We start from the raw sequence: 21106 nt of genomic DNA, 5'->3' as shown, positions 1-21106 counted from the left end.
ATCTTTTATTGGGCCAACTTCTGTTGGTGAGAGAGATCAACATGGCTACAATACTGTATTTAACGGTAGTTAGATGGACACACTTGAAATAAGTCAGAAAGCTCTGTTGATCTTGTTAGTGTTTCTTTTAAGCATTCATTGCCAGCATTTTTAAGCATGGGTACCGGTAGAGCACTGTTTTACCTGTTTGGATTTTGGCGCACCAAGAGCATCTTTGCTTTTCAGTATTAATTTCTGACGAATCCATGCCTGCATTTGGGCAGCACTGGTGTGGGCACCACACTGTATTGTGGAGGCTATTATACCCTTGATTTTTTCCGATGATGGATCAATGTCATCATTTGCAAAATATGGCCCCTTGGTTGACTTCAGATCTGATCATATACAAAATTAAGACACAGAATTATAGCTTATCAACAGTGGATCGACAGCATCTACCATTTTAAGATTCTGTTAAGCACTAGTTGTTATTACAGCTAATATTTTCTTTTAATATCATTAAAAATGTAATTCAAGTCAAAGACATGCTGTCTTCATATTAATATGGCATTTTAAGAATTACCAGCATTGTAAGCATTCTAGAGGAGAGCACAGTTCTACCTCTACAATTCAAATATGCTTCTGTGATTTAACAGTAATTTTATAGTTTTGAATTAAAAGCATCTCTTTGCTGGTATATCTTAAAAAAGCATATTAAAAACATATGCTAAAATGTTTTCTGATCCTGAAAATGATAAAGGAAGTTTTCTATTAAGTTACTATGTAAAACACATACATTATTTATTCATATATTTTTTTTCAAATATAGAGATAAAATAAAAAATAAAACAATCTTAACTGAGGAAGATGACAAAAAACAGCTAATTGTCCTCTTATGAGAATTACTTATGACATTGTCTTTTCAGTTGTATATGAAGAATAAAAACCTGTGAATAGTAACCCTAGCTTCAGTTGACAGGCATGCAAATTTCTGTAATTAGAACCTGACAACCTCAAAGAAATTGCAAAAGAGGTAGCAGATTCAGTACAAGAGACATTCCAAGAACCTCAAGAAAATGTGCTGCAACATTACTTTTAAAACTGAGGGACAAGAGTGACTGCAAATGCTGCACTTGGTGATGCACACCTTTAAGGTGGTGGCATTATACAGCCTCAGAATTCTGCAGTCATACCATCTCTTACCTTCCATTTCAGATAAGGTTATTGGGAAAGTTGCAGTGGAGCATCTCCTATGTCATCTGGAGTTTTCAGATTTATTTGGTTTGTAATAATTCTTGTATCCAGAGAACAGTATAGAAAATGAACCAAACTTATTGGCTGATAATTTCCTTCTAGCATTGGTCAACAGAAATACAGATTCTTTTAAATCTTTCAGTAGCATTTAATACAGTTGGCCATACAGTTTTTGTCTATGAATCATGTTGGGATGAATGAAATTGCACCTTATATGGTTCCATTTTTATGTTTTTTTGTTCCTTTGCAGTGGTCCAAGAGCATGTTGTTTGGAAATTATTCCTTTAACTGTAGGGCTTTCTAATTCATGGTTGCCCAGGATTATTTTCTGTCATCTCTTCTTTTGACATATATGTGAAGTCATAGGGTCAGAGAGCGAAGCAATTTACACCGTGTTGCAATCAGTATGAAGATAACATGCAGTTTGAAATCTCATGCAAATTGCAATCAGTGCATCACATGATCTTAGAATCAGAGAATACGACTGGAAGGGACCTCGAGAGATCATCAAGTCCAGTCCTCTGCCCTCATGGCAGGATCTAATACTGTCTAGACCATCCCTGATAGATATTTATCTAACCTGCTCTTAATATCTCCAGAGATGGAGATTCCACAACCTCCCTAAGCAACTTATTCCAGTGTTTAACCACCCTGGCAGTTAGGAAGTTTTTCCTAATGTTCAACCTAAACCTCCCTTGCTGCAGTTTGTGCCCATTGCTTCTTGTTTGATCCTCAGAGGCCATGGAGAACAATTTTCCTCCCTCCTCCTTGTAACACCCTTTTAGATACCTGAAAACCACTATCATGTCCCCTCTCAATCTTCTCTTTGTCAAACTAAACAAGCCCAATTCTTTCAGTCTTCCTTCATGTTCTCTAGGCCTTTAATCATTCTTGTTGCTCTTCTCTGGACCTTCTCCAATTTCTCCACATCTTTCTTGAAACGTGGAGCCCAGAAATGGACACAATACTCCAACTGAGGCCTAATCAGTGCAGAGTAGAGTTGAAAAAATGACTTCTCATGTCTTACTCACAACATACCTGTTAATGCATCCTAGCATCATATTTGCTTTTTTTGCAACAGTGTCAAACTGTTGTATCATATTTAGCTTGTGATCCACTATAACCTCTAGATCCCCTTTCTGCCGTACTCCTTCCTAGACAGTCACTTCCCATTCTGTATGTGTGAAACTGATTGTTCCTTCCTAAGTGGAGTACTTTGAATTTGTCCTTATTAAACTTCATCCTGTTTACCTCAGACCATTTCTCCAATGAAGAGATGACTATTTCAGACCTTGATGACCATTTGGAAGTTACAGCTGGTGCAGCAATGTTTAGCAGTGTAATGAACAAGAAAAATACCATGCTAACTATCCAAACACTGCACTAATTTTGTGTTCGCTTCTAGGTGCAATTTAAGATGTACAGTTCTCTATAAGATTTATTGCTTATCTATCTCCATCTCCTGTGTCTTTCATGACACCAGAGATAACTTTGGATGCTCTCACTGGCATTCCACATATATACTTGAATATCTAAGGGTATGTCTACCTTTAGTGTTATTTCGAAATATCTTATTTCAAAATAGTTAATTTGAAATAAGTTATTTTGAAATAACACATCTACACACAAAATGCATTTCGAAATAGCTTTTTGCTATTTCGAAATACCATGTCCACACTGAGTGGACACTGATTCGGAGTTAAGGCTAGCCGGAACCAGGTCAGGGTTAGGGCATCAGGTAAGGAGTGTCTTTGTGTGGCTGTTGCCTGAGGCTATCTGAGGCCTGTGCTTAAAGGGACAACCCCCCTCCTCAAGCAGCCAGTTCTCAGGTGTCCCTGTTTGCTTGCCTGCCTTCCACTTACCGTTCCCTAACCCCCCTTTCTGATATCAAATAAAATACACGTATTTTCAAAAATATAAACTCTCTTTATTTAACAAAACTGGGGTGGGTGGGATGAAACTCTGGGAAGACTGGGGAAAGGAGGTGGGAGAGGGGCTGCCCAGCTCATCCTGGGGCCACTGGGTCAGGGCAGTGACTGCTGGCAGGCATGGATCTGGCACGTGCAGTGTGGCCAGAGTCTACCCCTTTAAGGGCTCCAGGGCTGGGAGAGAGGAGAGGAGAGGCGTTTTCCTGATTTGGCCCAGAGTGGCCACCAGGGGAAACTGGGAAGGGCTGGAGGCGCCCTATTTCGAAATAAGTGTCTACACAGTGCTTATTTCGAATTAGCTATTTCGAATTTGGCGTTATTCCTCGTAGAATGAGGTTTAACTAATTTGAATTAAGCACCTCGCTATTTCGATTTTATTTTGAAATAGTGGTTTGCCTGTATAGACGTTATTAAAGTTAATTCGAAATAATGGCTGTTATTTCAAATTAACTTTGATGTGTAGACATACCCTAAGGGACAGAGACAGAAATTTCAGTGCTAGATTTTACTTCCTTTGTTGGTTCTAGAGAAAAGTAAACTCATTGACTTTCAAGTGAGATGGTGTTTGGCTGATCTATTTATCCTGGCTTTTGTCTGAATGAGTGATTGTGGTCTTTATTTTATCCCTGTGGTTAAATCTATTACTGCATACCTACATAAATTTTAAATAAATAAATAAATTTTATGTGCTGTATATTTATTGGAAATTTTGGAAATATCTCCATAGATGCTTTTAGATGCAAAACCTAACTGACTTTGCTGAACTCTACTTGAATTTTTTAAGTAGGCTTTCACACCAATAAAACATAACAACCACACACATAGTTTACAAGCTGTGTCCTTCCAATCAAATTGAAATACAAGAGAGATGAAAAGTTTGGTTTATTTAGATGTCATTCTTAATGAAGCTTATCAGGGTTTGAGTTCTTAAGCTAATTTTGATGCCTGTATTTTCAGTTCTGCTACCAATGTCTATTCTTAATAAAAGTATAGCATTAGGACAGATTTGTTATGAATTAATACAACCTTACAGTCATTTTTAGATGTGAGAACTAGATTATCAAATACTTCAGACTTTTTCTTTGCAGTACAGTTTATACCCACAGTTCAAGATCAGATGTTGGTTAACTGCCTCCAATATTTTGCTCAAAAGTTTAATTATAAATGCAACATTGCTCCTATAAAAGCAGAACTTACCTGAAAATCTGGTCCTAAAACATTTTAAAAATGAATGCCATCTCCTACCTGAGTCGTCAGTGGTCGACCACACTCTCTTCTGAACACCATGAAGCATATCAATTGTTAAGTAACTGGAATTCTTTAACATACTGGCCATGGATACACGAGTAAGAAAAAAATTACAAAAATCAATTGAGTTTTAAGTGCCATCAATAATAATACAATCAGAGTAATTAAATACATCTTTTTTCTTCAGGATGAGAAAGAGAAGTTACTCACCCTGTGAAGTAACGATTGTTCTTCGAGATGTGCCCCGTGGGTGCTCCACTCTAGGTGTCGGGTCCCGTCCCGGCGCCGCAGCTCGGAGACTTTTCATAGCCGTGCTCCCGCCGGCTCGCGCATGCGTGATTCACCAGGATAGCGTTCGCGCCTTTGATCAGCCGCGCGCGAGCCGGCAACCGTCCGTTCCTCTCATCCGCTCATCTGAAAGAGACAACAAGAAGAGAAATTCTCCCGGAGCGGGGAGGAAGGGCGGGTCGTGGAGCACCCACGGGGCACATCTCGAAGAACAATCGTTACTTCACAGGGTGAGTAACTTCTCTTTCTTCTTCGAGTGGCCCCGTGGGTGCTCCACTCTAGGTGACTTCAGAGCAGTACATAGAGCAGAATCACAGCGCTCCGGAACCAAGGCTATTAGCACGGTTTAGTACTGCTGTAGCCACGGAGAAATCTGAAGCAAAGTGTTCTACTATAGCGTAATGTTTTATAAAAGTTTCATATGAAGACCATGTTGCTGCTCTACAAATGTCGCGAAATGACACTCCACTGAGGAAGGCCGTAGTGGCAGCCACTGCCCTAGTTGAATGAGCTTTAGGGCGAGAGGGGAGAGGCTTCCCTCGCAGCGAATGACACATCGATATACATAAGACTATGAGCTTAGAAATGCGCTGAGACGTTAGGGGCTGTCCTTTCGAGTGGCCCGCTATCGCAACCAACAGACGGTCTGTTTTCCTAAAGCCCCGTGTTCTGTCGATGTAGAACGCCAATGCCCTTCTCACGTCTAGAGTATGTAAGAGCGCTGCTTGAGTTGAGGTATGAGGTTTCGGAAAGAAGCACGGTAAGACCACCGGTTCATTTATGTGGAATTCAGAAGACACCTTCGGAATAAAAGCTGGGTGGGTCCTCAAGGTTACTGCTTCTTTCGAGAAAACTGTGTATGGCGGAGAGGCCATGAAGGCTGCTATCTCACTCACTCTGCGAGCTGAGGTGAGGGCTAGGAGAAAAACCAGTTTGAGCGTAAGTAAGTGTAGTGTTACTGTTGCTAAGGGCTCGAAAGGGGGACGAGTCAAAGTCTGTAGGACCAGGTCCAGATTCCATGCGGGGGGGGGAGGTCTCCGCGGGGGATGGAGATTCAAGAGCCCCTTCAGAAATCTCTTCGTAGTGGGGTGAGCAAACAACGAACTATCACCAACCCTATGATGGAATGCATTAATTGCTGCCAGATGCACCCTTAGCGATGCAATTGTCAAACCGTTGTCATGAAGTTGCAAGAGATAGTCCAGTACGCAAGGTAAAGGGGCAGAACGCGAGTCCACTTTATTGTCTGCACACCAGGTTTGGAACTTTGCCCACTTAGCTGTGTAAGCAATACGAGTAGATTGTTTCCGGCTATGCATCAACACTTGCTTGACTCGTTGGGAGCAGGATTGCTCGGAATCGGTAAACCAGTCAGCATCCACGCAGTGAGGTGTAGGATCTCCGGTCGTGGGTGACTGAGGAATCCGTTGTCCTGGGTCAACAGATTCGGAAGGGAAGGTAGAGGATATGGGACTCTCACTGACATCTGGTGAAGCGTTGAGAACCAAGGCTGGCGAGCCCATGCTGGCGCGAGAAGAATTACCCGAGCTTTGTCTACGTTGATCTTTTCGAGAACTCTGGGAATTAACACTACTGGTGGGAAAGCATACAGTAACGACGTCCCCCAATGGAGCAGGAAGGCGTCCCCCAGCGAATGACGTCCTATTCCGGCTCTTGAACAATAATTGGGACATTTCGAATTGAGTTCTGTCGCAAACAGGTCTATCGCTGGAAATCCCCACCGACCGAAGATGCGATTCAGTATGTCCGAGCGAATCTCCCACTCGTGGTCGTGTGGAAAACGCCTGCTGAGAGAATCCGCTACTACATTGTCGGTACCCGGCAGGTAGGAAGCTGTTAGAACAGTGTTGTTGGTAATACACCAATTCCATAAACGGATGCTCTCCGTGCAAAGAGAACGGGATCGCGCCCCTCCTTGCTTGTTTATATAAAACATAGTCGCCATGTTGTCTGTTAAAATCCTTGTGGTTGTATTTCGAATGCGTGACTGAAAATGCCTGCACGCGTGTCGCACCGCTCTCAATTCTAGCACATTGATGTGCAAAAGCATTTCTCTTGTCGACCATCGTCCCTGGACCGTGAGATTGCCCATGTGGGCTCCCCAGCCTATGAGGGAGGCATCTGTCGTTATTTGTACAGTAGGTTGGGGACGATGAAATGGAACGCCCATGAGGAGATTGGTCGGGTTGACCCACCACTGGAGGGATTCCCGGACATACTGCGGCACCACTAGAGGTCTGTGGATACCGTGTTTCAACGGGATGTAGACCGTGGCTAACCAGTGTTGGAGGCAACGAAAACGTAACCTTGCGTTGGGCACGACGATGGTGGCAGCCGCCATATGCCCCAACAGTTGCAAACAGACACGTGTGGGAATCGTTGGAGCGTGGACCACCGTGTGCACCAATTCCTTGATGATTGTAAAACGTTCCATCGGTAAATACGCGCGAGCCGTGGTTGAATCGAGGCGTGCACCTATGAACATGAGATTTTGGGATGGAACTAGTGTTGACTTCTTCAGATTTATGAGAAGACCCAGGGTAGCAAACTCGTCGGACACTGTCCGAACCATATGACACGTTTCCGTGTAGGTCGTGCCTTTTAGAAGGCAATCGTCCAAGTAGGGAAATATCGTCACCCCTAACCTGCGTAGGTGGGCCGCGACCACTGCTAGCATCTTGGTGAAGACCCTGGGGGCACATGCCAGGCCGAATGGAAGAACCCTGTACTGGTAATGTTCGCTCCCCAGTTGGAACCGAAGGAAGCGTCTGTGTGCCACGTGAATCTCTACGTGGAAATAAGCGTCTTGCAAGTCGAGGACTGCAAACCAATCTTTTTCGTTCAACGACGGCAGAATGGTCGATAATGCTACCATCTTGAAGCGCTGCTTTCGAAGGTGCCGGTTTAGTCTTCGAAGGTCCAGGATGGGCCTCCATCCTCCCGACTTCTTTGGTGTGAGGAAATAACGGGAGTAAAAGCCTTTCCCCCAAAACTGCTTGGGAACTCTCTCTATCGCCCCGATGTTGAGCAAACGTTGAACTTCTTGCTCCAATAGATTCTCGTGAGAGGGGTCCCTGAAGAGGGACGGGGAGGGGGGAGTGGTAGGGGGAATAGAGAGAAAAGGGATGGAGAGGCCGGATTGAACTACCTCTAGCACCCATCTGTCTGTGGTGATCGTAGACCAATGGTGGTAAAAAGAGCGTAAACGATGGTGAAAAAGATGGTGCGATTCCGCATTGACTATGGAAGATTGGTTTGTATCCTCGACAAGCAAGTCAAATCTGTTGCTTGGTAGACTGTTGATTGCCCGAACGGTTCTGTTGTGGACGCTTGCGCTGGGGGCGCTGTCTAGGACGCTGGTTGTCGAAGGGCCGTGATTGTTGTCTAGGGAAATTGAAGTCATACCTCCGTTGGTATGGGAAATAACGCCTCCGTTTGAAGGAAGGTGTATACATCCCCAGTGTACGTAAAGTGGTGCGTGAGTCCTTTCCCGAATGGAGGACCTCATCGGTGTTTGCCGCAAAAAGTTTAAGTTTGTCAAAGGGCAAATCTTCAACCTTGCTCTGCCACTCCTTCGGTGCCCCTGCGGACAAAAGCCAAGATGATCTCCTCATGGCTATACCAGTGGCAGCGGCCCGAGCTGCTGTGTCAGCCACATCCATAGCGATCTGGAGCGCAGCGCTACACGATGTGTACCCTTCCTGCACTATCGCTTTCAGGAGTGGCTTCTTGGTGTCTGGGAGATGGTGCAATAAATCCGCTAGTTTGGAGTAATTATCAAAATTATGGTTTGATAGGTGGGCTGAGTAATTCGCAATGCGAAGTAAGAGTGTAGCTGACGAGTACACTTTCCTCCCAAATATATCCAATTTTTTATTGTCCTTGTCTGAAAGGGGATTTCTGTACTGTGGCGCCTTACTCCTACGTTGCGCTGCGTCCACTACTAGTGAATTGGGTTGGGGGTGATTAAATAAAAAGTCCAACCCCTTCGCTGGAACAAAATATTTTCTATCAGCCTTTTTACTTGTAGGTGCAATTGATGTTGGGGTTTGCCATATGTCGTCCGCTACTTCCATAATCGCCTCATCGATTGGTAGCGCTACTTTCGCACGTTGTTGAGGGCGTATATTCTTGAGAAGGCGATGTCTCTTAACAGGCACATCTGCTAATTGGATGTCTTGTGTGTCTGCCACTCGCTTGAAGAGGTCCTGGAAATGTTTCAGATCGTCCGGTGGGGAGATTTCAGCTGGGCAAATTGCTTCATCCGGGGAAGACGATGGGCAGTCCGCCGGGGAAGTTTCCGGTTTAGGGTCCTCCGTTTCTGATAGTTGACCCTCCTCTGGTTCGGATTGGTCTAATTGAATTGTTGAGCTTTTGGCTGGAGAAGGTGAGTGTAGTGATTGTGATTTGTGGTGTGAGTAGTCCGTTAACGGTGATTGGCAGATGTGAGAAGACCCTCTATGCGATAAAGGTGAACGATGACGGTAGAGGCGTTCGTCATACGATCTATGATATCGGTCACAGCAACGTTCAGAGCGTGACGGAGAGGGGTATCGAGAAGAACGTGCGCTATCATGCTGGATATAATAAACGCGGCAGGGGGAGCGCCTCCCCGATCCGTATCTCGAGAGACGGGAGGGCGATCGGGATCGTGAACGGGATCGATGTGCATCCAAATACACCGCATCCCTATAACCATGCCGACTGTACATCATCCGAGTGGGGGAAAAATAGTCGTGATAGCGACTCCGCCCTCTTGGTGAAGCAGGTGGGGAAAAAGACCTGTGTCTGTGATGGGTCTTTGATAATGATTTCCTATGTGTTGGAGTCTGATCTCTACCCCGAGGTATAGGGGAACCAGTCACTGATTGAGGTCGGGACGGTGCCGGAGAGGCCAGCTGCTGCTGATCTAACGCCGGTGCCAGCAGGACGCCCGGTGCCGGAGATGACATAGGTGCCGAGCCTGAGACATTAGCATGTTCTGCCTCAGGTCTCGGTGCTGGGGAAGACGGTGCCGACGTCACCGCCGGGACAGGGGAGACAGGCGCCGATCCCCCGGGCGCCGTTGAAGCCGCTGAAGCCGGTGCCGGGACGCTGGTCAGTTGCGGTGCCGGCGCGCTTGTCAGTTTCAAGGCGCGGGAAACTGAAGCCGCTGCCGGCTTGCTCTTCAATTGCGGCTCCGCTCCCGGTGTTGGTGCTGAAGCCGCTCTGACTCTAGACGATGAGGGCTCCTTTGTGCCGCTCCCCGGGAGTCGTGTGGACCCCCCGGGGGTCAATTTAGATGCCGCTGCCGGGGTTGAAGCTACCACAGGGAGGGATCGCGCCCGGGGCGGCTTTGCCGCTTGGGAGTCAGTCGGTCCCGGAGAAGCCACTCTCCGCTTGTGCTGGGAGATTTTTGTGGCTGCTGGAGGGGTAGGATCAGGCTGCAATGCCTTGCCGAACATGAACATACGGAGTTTCATCTCCCGCTCCCTCCGGGCTCTCGAAGTCAGTTTGCGGCAATGGGTGCACTTGTCGGGGACATGAGTGTCTCCCAGGCACCTAATACAACTATCATGGCCGTCAGCCGTTGGCATGGCTTCTCGGCAGGTCGAACATTTCTTGAACCCAGTTGATCCTGGCATTTTGAGTCAAGTTGTGGAAAGATTGAAGCTGGTTTAACGCGCTGCAGTTAGTCAATTTCACAGCTGCGCTTAGCCGCAGCGCTTCAGAGTAAAAACAGTTTTAAGAACTACTTTCTCTTTTTTTTTTTTTTTTTTTTTAAACAAGGGAACAGGTAAAGCAAACAGGAACACAGCTAACCCTAAGAACTCTAACTATTTACAGGTAGACAACTATCTAAACATGAGTAGATAAGAGATCAGGGAGCTCCGACCGCGACCTGAGGCGGTTGAGAGGAACTGACGGTTGCCGGCTCGCGCGCGGCTGATCAAAGGCGCGAACGCTATCCTGGTGAATCACGCATGCGCGAGCCGGCGGGAGCATGGCTATGAAAAGTCTCCGAGCTGCGGCGCCGGGACGGGACCCGACACCTAGAGTGGAGCACCCACGGGGCCACTCGAAGAAGAAAAGGAAGTTACTCACCCTGTGAAATAACAATTGTTCTTCGAGATGTGCCCCGTGGGTGCTCCACTCTAGGTGTCGGGTCCTGTCCCGGCGCTGCGGCTCGAAGACTTTTCATAGCCGTGCTCTGCCGGCTTGCGCATGTGTGGTTCACCAGGATAGCGTTCGCACCTTTGATCAGCCGCGCGCGAGCCAGCAACCGTCAGTTCCTCTCACCCACTCATCTGTAAGAAAAAATTAAGAAGAAAATTCCAGAGCGGGGAGGAAGGGCGGGTCGTGGAGCACCCACGGGGCACATCTCGAAGAACAATCATTACTTCACAGGGTGAGTAACTTCCTTTTCTTCTTCGAGTGGCCCCGTGGGTGCTCCACTCTAGGTGACTCCGGAGCAGTACACAGAATAGAGTTAGAGCGCTCTGGAATCAAGACTACCAGCACGATTCAGTACTGCTGTAGCACAGAAAAATCTCAAGCAAACTGATCGACTATAGCGTAGTGCTTCATAAAAGTCGCATTAGAAGACCATGTTGCCGCTCTGCAAATGTCACGAAAGGACACTCCATTGAGAAACGCCGTAGTAGTAGTAACTGCCCTAGTTGAATGATCTTTGGGAAGAGAAGGGAGAGGCTTCCCTCGTAGCGAATGGCACATGGATATACATGAAACTATCCGTTTCGAAATATGCTGAGAAGTTAGAGGCTGTCCTTTTGAACGGCGCGCTAATGATACTAGCAAACGGTCTGTTTTCCTAAAACCCTGTGTTCTGTCAATTTAAAACGCTAAGGATCTTCTCACATCCAACGTATGCAACTGTGCTGCTTGCGTTGAGGTATGGGGTTTTGGAAAGAAATATGGTAAAACTACCGGCTCATTTATGTGGAATTCAGACGAAACCTTTGGAATAAACGCTGGATGGGTCCTCAGTGTCACCGATTCTTTCGAAAAAACTGTATAGGGCGGTTATGCCATAAAAGCTGCTATCTCACTCACTCTGCGAGCCGAAGTGAGGGCTAGGAGGAATACCAGTTTGATAGTAAGTAAGTGTAATGTTACTGTAGCCAAGGGCTCAAAGGGGGGGCGAGTCAAAGTTTGTAGGATTAGATCCAAATTCCATAAGGGCGGAGGAGGCCTCCGCGGGGGATGGAGATTCGAGAGCCCCTTCAGAAATCTTTTTGTAGTAGGGTGAGTGAACAAGGAAATATCGTCATCCTTGTGATAGAATGCATTAATTGCTGCCAAATGCACTCGTAGAGATGCAACTGCCAGGCCATTGTCGTGTAGCTGCAAGAGGTATTCCAATATACAAGGTAGGGTTGCGAAATGCGAGTCCACATTGTTGTCCGTACACCATGCTTGGAACTTTGACCACTTAGCTGTATAAGTGGTTTGTGTAGATTGTTTTCGACTATGCATCAACACTTGCTTGACTCGTTGAGAACAGGATTGCTCAGAGTTGGTAAACCAGCAAGCATCCATGCAGTGAGGTGTAGAACTTCGGGTCTCAGATGACTGAGAGATCCGTTGTCCTGGGTCAACAGATTCGGAAGAGAAGGCAGAGGATACGGCACTCTCACTGACATCTGGTGGAGCATTGAGAACCAAGGCTGACGAGCCCATGTCAGCGCTAGGAGGATTATCCGGGCTTCGTCTATGTTGATCTTTTCAAGAACCCTGGGAATTAACACTACCGGGGGAAAGGTGTACAGTAACGACGTCCCCCAGTGGAGAAGAAAGGTGTCCCCCAGTGAGTGGCGTCCTATTCCGGCTCTTGAACAATAAGTGGGACATTTCAAATTGAGTTCTGTCGCGAATAAATCTATTGTCGGAAATCTCCATCGAGCGAAGATACGAGTCACCACGTCCGTGCGAACCTCCCACTCGTGGTCGTGTGGAAAACGCCTGCTGAGAGAGTCCTCTATTAAGTTGTCGATACCTGAAGATAGGATGCTGTTAGAACGGTGTTGTTGGCGGTACACCAATTCCATAAATGAATGCTCTCTGCGCAAAGAGAACGGGATCGGGCACCTCCTTGTTTGTTGATATAAAACATAGTTGCCATGTTGTCCGTTAGAATCCTGGTCGTTGTATTCTGAATGTGCAACTGGAAATGCTTGCAAGCATGCCGCACCGCTCTCAACACGAGCACATTGATATATAGTAGCATTTCTTGTGTCGACCAACGTCCCTGTGCTCATGTGAGCTCCGCAACCCATGAGGGAGGCATCTGTAGTTATTTGCGTTGTGGGTTGTGGGCGATGAAATGGAACGCCCATGAGCAGGTTGGCCGGGTTGACCCACCACAGTAGGGAGTCCCGGACATGCTGTGGCACCACTAATGGCCTGTGGACACTGTGCTTTGCCGGGATGTAAACCGTGGCTAACCAGTGCTGGAGGCAACGAAAACGTAACCTTGCGTTGCGCACTACAATGGTGGCAGCAGCCATATGCCCCAACAGCTGTAGACAGACAGGTATGGGAATTGTTGGAGCATGTACCACGGTGTGTACCAATTCTTTGATTACCACAAAACGTTCCATTGGTAAATATGCTCGCGCCATAGTTGAATCGAGTCACGCACCTATGAACATGAGGTTTTGGGATGGAACTAGTGATGACTTCTTTAAGTTTATGAGAAGGCCCAGAGCCGCAAATTCGTCGGATACTGTCCGAACCATATGACATGTTTCCATATACGTCATACTCCTGGGGAGACAATCATCTAAATACGGGAATATTGCCACCCCCAGTCTGCGTAGATGGGCCACGACCACTGCTAATGTTTTGGTGAAAACTCTGGGAGCACGTGCTAGACCAAATGGTAGAACCCTGTACTGATAATGCTCGCTCCCGAATTGGAAATGAAGAAAACGCCTGTGCGCCACGTGAATCTCTACGTGGAAATAGGCGTCCTGCAAGTCAAGGACTGCAAACCAATCCTTTTTGTTCAACGACGGAATAATGGTTGATAAGGTTACCATCTTGAAACGATGCTTTCGAAGGTACCGGTTTAGCTTTCGAAGGTCTAGAATGGGTCTCCAGCCTCCCGACTTCTTTGGTGTGAGAAAATATCGGGAATAAAACCCTTTTCCCCAGAACTGTTTGGGAACTCTCTCTATCGATCCAATGGTGAGCAAGCGTTGAACTTCTTGCTTCAACAGTTTCTCATGAGAGGGGTCCCTGAAGAGGGACAGAGTAGGGGGAGTGGTAGGGGGAATAGAGAGAAAGGGAATGGAGAGGCCGGACTGAACTGCTTCTAGCACCCATCTGTCCATGGTGATTGCAGACCACTGGTGATAAAATGAGCATAGACGATGGTGAAAAAGATGAAGCGTTTCCGTGTTGATTATGGGCAGTTGGCTTGCATCCTCGACAATCAAGTCAAATCTGCTGCTTAGTCGATGACTGATTAGCCGAACGGCTCTGTTGTGGCCGCTTGCGCTGAGGGCGCTGCCTAGGAGGCTGGTTGTCGAAGGGACGTGTTTGCTGTCTAGAAACATTGAAATCGTACCTCCGTTGGTAAGGGAAGTAACGTCTCCATTTGAAGGAAGTTGTGTACATCCCAAGTGTACGTAGAGTGGTGCGTGAGTCTTTTCCTGAATGGAGGACCTCATTAGTGTTTGCCGCAAAGAGTTTACGTTTGTCAAACGGTAGATCCTCAACCTTGCTTTGCAACTCCCTTGGAGCCCCTGCTGATGAAAGCCAAGATGATCTCCTCATGGCGATACCTGTAGCAGCGGCTCGAGCTGCTGTGTCAGCCACATCCATGGCAATCTGCAGTGCAGTGCTACATGATGCGTACCCTTCTTGTACTATTGCTTTCAGGAGTGGTTTCTTGCTGTCTGGGAGATGGTGCAGGAACTCTGCTAGTTTTGAATAATTATCGAAATTAAGGTTCAATAGATGGGCTGAGTAGTTTGCAATTCGTAGTAGCAGTGTGGCTGAGGAGTAGACTTTCCTACCAAAAACATCCAATTTTTTATTGTCCTTGTCCGGAAGGGTATTTCTGTACTGTGGCGCCTTACTCCTACGTTGCACTGCATCTACTACCAACGAGTTAGGTTGGGGGTGATTGAATAAAAAGTCCAATCCTTTCGCTGGAACAAAATATTTTCTGTCAACCTTTTTACTCGTAGGTGTAACCGATGTTGGGGTTTGCCATATCTCATCCGACACTTCCATTATCGCGTCATCAATTGGTAATGTGACCTTGCACGTTGTTGTGGATGGAGATTTTTCAAGAGGCGGTGCCTTTTAACCGGAACATCCGCCAGCTGTATTTCCTGCATGCCTGCCACTCGTTTGAAGAGATCCTGAAAGTGTTTCAGATCATCCGGTGGGGAGATGTCAGCTGGGCATATCGCCTCATCCGGGGAAGACGAGGAGCAGTCTGCTGGAGAATTTTCCGGTTTAGGGTCTTCTGCTTCAGACAACTGTCCCTCTTCCGGTTCGGATTGGTCTAGCTGGATCGTTGAACTCTTAGCTGGAGATGGTGAGTCTAGTGGCTTTGATCAGTGAGGTAAGTATTCCACTGTTGGTGGTTGGCAGATGCAGGAAGATCCCCTACGTGATGATGGTGTATGGTCACGCTGGGGACGATCGTAATATGATCTATGATAGTGCTCATAGTAGCGCTGAGACCGCAACGGGGAGGAGTGTCGAGAGGAGCATGCACTACCATGTTGGATATAATAGACGCGAATTGGAGAGCGTCTAACAGACCCATACGTCAAAAATCGGGAGGGTGAACGGGATCGTGAACGGGACTGATGTGCGTCTAAGTACACTGCATCCCTATAATTATGCTGGCTGTACATGATCCGTGAGGGAGAAACATAGCCACGATAGCGACCGTACCTTCCTGGTGAAACAGCTTGAGAAAGAGAACTGTCCCTATAATGGGTCTTTGACAATGCCTTCCTAGGTCTAGAAGTCCCATCCATCCCCAGAGTCACGGGGGAGCCAGGCACTGAATGAAAATGAAGCAGTGCCAGAGAAGTCAGCTGTTGCTGAGCTGATGCCGGTGCCGGTAGGACGCCCGGTGCCGGGGTTAACGATGGGGCCAAGTCTGAGGCATTAACATGTTCTGCCTCGGATACCGGTGCTGGAAGGAATGGTGCCGATGCCACTGCCAGGGAGGGAGAGATAGGCACCGTTGCATTAGGTGCCGCTGAAGCCGGTGCTGAGAGGCTGGTCAATTGCGGCACCGGTGCATCTGTCAGTTTCAGGGAGCGTGTAGCTGAAGCCGGTACAGACTTGCTGGCCGGCTGCGGCGCCACTCCCGATGTCGGCGCTGAAGCCGCTCTCACTCTGGATGGTGGGGGTTCTCTCATACCAGCCCCAGCAAGTTGTCCAGACCCCCCAGGGGTCACCTTGGAAGCCCCTGCCAATGTTGTGGCTGCCGCAGGGAGAGAGCGCGTTGGGGACGGCTTTGATGTCTTGGAGATAGCCCGTCCCGGAGAAGCCGCTCTCCTCTTATGCCCGGAGGTTTTTGTGGCTACAGGAGGGATCGGATCAGGCTGTAATGCCTTGCCAAACATCAACATTCTTGTCTTCATCTCCGGGCTCTTGAGGTTAGTTTGCGACAATGGGTGCACTTGTCAGGGACATGAGTTTCCCCCAGGCACCCGATACAAGTGTCATGGCCGTCAGCCGTTGGCATGGCTTCACGGCACACTGAGCATTTTTTAAAGCCAGTTGATCCAGGCATTGTCAGCACAGTTAAAGAAGCTGAACGCCTGTGTAATCCCCACTGTGGGTAGTCAATTTCACCAGTTTAGCGCTTTGCTGCAGCGCTTCGCAATGAACGGTTTGAAAGAAAAAACTTTTTTTTTTAAAATAGGAGAACAAGTAACAAGAACACGACTAACACTAAACTTTAACTATTTACAATAGAGAACTATCTAAAACCATCACTGAAAAAGAGATCAGGGAGCGCCGACCGCAACCTGAGGCGGTTGAGAGGAACTGATGGTTGCCGGCTTGCACGCAGCTGATCAAAGGCACGAATGCTATCCTGGTGAACCATGCATGCGCGAGCCGGCGGAGCACAGCTATGCAAAGTCTCTGAGCTGCAGCGCCGGGACGGGACCCGACACCTAGAGTGGAGCACCCACGGGGCCACTCGAAGAAGAATTTATACATTAATTTTCATAGTGCCATTGTTAGAACTATGCCAACCTTTTTCCAGGTATTTCCCCTTTTGGTAATAAAAATTGTTTGCCTTTAGTGAAGAGTATTATTCCTTTTTAAAAAAGTTTAATTTAAATTTTAAAATTCATTACAACCCGGGCACATACAAAATCTGGAAAATTTCTCATTACATGAAAAACAGGGCTTTTAAAAGTATAAACTAATGGAATTTCACAAAACTCAAACAAATTCATCCTTGGACTCAGAACAGGCATGAGTTATTTTGGCTAAAATATTACTTTTATTCCAGAATGTTAAAGCACTTGAAAATTGGGACTTAAAAATAAAAGTGCTGCCTCAAACATATTATAAGTATAGTATAATTTATCACAATGCTATAATTAATATCTGTTCTTTATTCATTTTTAATTTTAAGGAAATTTGATTGCATTACTTTCTATAATATTAAATACTGATGGAAAATGTAAAACTTGAAACCCATCTACAACCTTGCTTTTTTAGCTTCATTATGTAAGATGACATCTCCTAAAATTGTTCCTGTTTTTACGAATAATCCCCCTTGTTTTTGAAGTCTTTCAAGCATATTCTGAATCATGACAGTCTTCCCAATACCGGAGTCTCCTAAAAAGCCCAAAGACACAGAGAATTAAAACACTAACACTAAAATTTCAAGTAATATTCATGGCAAAATGGTGTGTCAAAACATGAATTAATAACCTGCATGCTATTAATGCTATTGCCCATGTTAAATTAGATCCACTATCCAATTCTGTGTTTGTAGACAAAAAGATTTTGATATGAGAAATGGAGACTACTGGGAAGTTGGGTATAGCAAATGGACAATAGAAGGAATGTAGTGGGAAATAATGTTTGCAACATATCACCTCTCTTCCACTTTCTCAACTTTCTGTATTTTCTTAAATATACAAAGGAGAAAAAATGATAAATATATTGTTTTGCAAAATGCTGCCACAAGGGGGCCGTGCTGTTCAAATTGGAATATTTTCATACTGTACATGACAGTACTCCTACTCAAGCTACAGCTGCTTTCACCTCTCTCAACAGACAACTTAAAACCTGAAAGTGGAAGATTACATAAAAGGGAAGCTTTAGATTACACTGTAGCTATACATAGGGAAAAGGGAGCTGGGAAAGAAACAGCACATACTGCAGATTCAGGTATCAGTTTAGGGCTCATCCTCCCAGTTTTTTCTGGAACTCAATTTATCGAAAGCTGTTTCAAGATTCCATTAATGATTGCTATTCATCTACCATTTTGCTACATCCTGATTGTTTTTTAAAAAGAATTTCTCAAATTCTACATCATGTAGCTATGGGGCACAAGCTGTCACCATCACTGACATTAAGTAATATCTTTTGTGATTAGTGGGTATTTTGTGGAGTAAGGTACTACCCAACATAAACAAGAGTGACAGAATCAGACACTTAGGGTTAGACTCACCAATAGAGAGATAGGAATTCCTATGTCTGTATTTTATTTAAAAACTACAGTATTTGGACATAAATAATTTATTGAACAAAGTTTATATTTGCTTTGTTTTTAGAAATTAAGAGTACCTGTGATAAGTACTGGATGTTTATTCAGCAACAGAAGACTTGTTAGAAAAGTATAGCAAGTTGTATCCATATTAGGAATAAACGTTAGAGTATCTCTTCTTCCAGGGGTTACTTCTTTACTCTCAGATTTCAGAGAATCAGAAAATGATGTATCTGAATTAAAAAAAATATATAATGTTTTCTTTTAATTTCTGATTTTTAAATTTTGTATTAGGAAATTTTCAAACCTAAGCTGTATTCTGTATGCTGCCTCTATATTGAACACATTCTTTCCATTACTGCTTCTCAATATAATTCAATTAATTCTACTCTGTTTTTGGTCCTGAATTAATTTATACTGGGCTCTACATCTCTGCAGGGGATCCATTGCTGCTACCACCTAAAAGGTTCTCAGCCGTGCCTCCTCTACGGGAGGGAGCTGAGCTGCTCAAGAGCTGATGGTTACTTTGGGGGGGGGAGGAGGAGGGGAAACACTTCACAAACTGCGAGGGAGAAAAGGGAGCACCTGAGCTTGAAGCCTACTATGCTTCTTTTTGCTCTACCTGTGAGAATTATAGTTGGACCACTTATTCAGAGATACATGTAAGTGACAAGGGAATTTTGTCTCATTGTCTCATTTTCTTTTAATACTCTGCGTGACTAGCCAATTGGTATCTTGACATGAATTAGTCTTTGGAAGAAATTCCTTTCTATGGATGTCAGTGTGTTTAATTCTAAACATCCATACTAGTAATCTTGTTACCATATTGGAAAAGCAGGTCTACATGTTCCATAAAAGTACAACTAGAAGCAGACTCAGAAATTCTGATCTGAGATATCACAGTGATAATCACAGTATATACAAATTACTGAGGAAGACCATGACATACTGTATTTCTCTGAAGTGCCAAACACATTGATAGGCAGCGTACAGGAATAAATAAAATAATACTTTTACCTGGAGAACTATGAAGTGCATGACAGAAAAGACATTAATAGCTGCCATATGCTCATGCAAGGAGCTAAGAGTCAACCCCAATGTTTTCTAGAGAGCAGAATAATAGGGATCCAGAACTGTCTGGGATAGCCTAGGATGCTGACACTTTCTCTGTTCCATTTTCCTTTATAGCATCTTCTCATGGAGGCTTTTCTGCAATCTGAAGTGGCTTTTGCCCACAAAAGCTGATGAAACTATATATATATATATATATATATATATATATATATTTGTTAGTCTCTGAGGGTATGTCTACACTACAAACTTAGTTCGAACTAACGGACGTTAGTTCGAACTAACTTTAATAGGCGCTACACTAGTGCTCCGCTAGTTCCAATTTAATTCGAACTAGCGGAGCGCTTAGTTCGAACTAGGAAAACCTCATTTTACAAGGATTAAGCCTAGTTCGAACTAGCTAGTTCGAATTAAGGAGTGTGTAGCCCCTTAATTCGAACTAGTGCGAGGTTAGACCTCCCTAGGTTTCCCTGGTGGCCACTCTGGCCAACACCAGGGAAACTCGTCTGCCCCCGCTCCCGGCCCCGGACCCCTTAAAGGGGCACGGGCTGGCTACGGTGCCCGTGCCAGGTGCAAGCCTGCCAGCACCCAGCCAGCAGACCCTGCACCTGGCACGGATCGAGCCACCCACCCAATGCCCCCCAGCTCTCCCCCTCTTCCTGGGACCAGGCTGGCGGCTCGCGGGAGCTTGCCCAGGATCGCAAGAGGCGGGCACCTGCCTGGGCTAGTGCGGACATCGTGGACCTCATCCACGACCTACACACTAGGCACAGGAAAGTGGCTGGCTAGGGCAGGAGAGCTGCCAGCCTGGCCACCCAGGAGCAGGTGTGCATGAAAATCAAGGTGGTCCACTGAGACCCCCGACCCTGAGCCCTGAGTTTACAATGGCCGTACTGGATCAGACCAAAGGTCCATCTAGCCCAGTAGCCTGTCTGCCGACAGTGGCTAACCCTGGGGACCCTGGAGGGGATGGACCGAAGACAGTGACCAAGCCATCTGTCTCGTGCCATCCATCTCCAGCTTTCCACAAACCTTGGGCAGGGACACCACTCCTACCTCCTGGCTAATAGCACTCCATGGACCCAACCTCCATGACTTGATCTCACTTCCCTTTATACTCTGTTCTAGTTGTAGCCTTCACAGCCTCCTGCAGCAAGGAGTTCCACAGGTTGACTCTTTGCTTTGTGAAGAACAACTTTCTGTTACTAGTTTGAAGCCTGCTACCCATTCCTTTCCTTTGGTGTCCTCTAGTCCTTCTTTATGGGAACTAATGAAGAACTTTTCTGTATGCACCCTCTCCACCCAACTCCTGCTTTTAGAGACCTCTATCCTGTCCCCCCTCCGTCGCCTCTTTTCTAAGCTGAAAAGTCCCAGTCTCTTTAGCCTCTCTTCATATGGGACCTGTTCCAAACCCCTGATCATTTTAGTTGCCCTCCCCTCTCCCACCCTCTCTCTTCCCCTCTCCCACCTCCTTGTCCCAGTCTCCCCCAGTTTTGTTTAATAAAGACAGATTCCATTTTTGAACACAATTGTCCTTTATTTTGTACATCAAGAAGAGGGGTTAGGGAAGGGTAAGTGGAAGGAGGTGAGGGAGGAATGGGGTACG

General features: G+C 45.9%; 1 protein-coding gene across 1 annotated transcript in view; it reads right to left on the bottom strand.

Moving 5' to 3' along the window:
* Window positions 1-21106, bottom strand: part of DNAH14 (dynein axonemal heavy chain 14) — a 605515-nt gene that overhangs the window by 210990 nt on the left and 373419 nt on the right. The window contains exons 46-49 of the mRNA XM_075925276.2: window positions 18510-18662; window positions 17420-17552; window positions 4407-4489; window positions 184-374 (exon numbers count right to left, since the gene is read on the bottom strand). Coding sequence (XP_075781391.2) covers window positions 184-374; window positions 4407-4489; window positions 17420-17552; window positions 18510-18662 — 560 coding nt within the window. The remainder of the gene's footprint in view (window positions 1-183; window positions 375-4406; window positions 4490-17419; window positions 17553-18509; window positions 18663-21106) is intronic.

This window comes from Pelodiscus sinensis, chromosome 3 (genome assembly GCF_052426305.1).
Source record: "Pelodiscus sinensis isolate ZL-2025 chromosome 3, ASM5242630v1, whole genome shotgun sequence".
Classification (NCBI taxonomy): domain Eukaryota; kingdom Metazoa; phylum Chordata; order Testudines; family Trionychidae; genus Pelodiscus; species Pelodiscus sinensis.
Note: the sequence above shows the minus strand (reverse complement) of the source record. Positions and strands in the feature narration are given on the sequence as shown.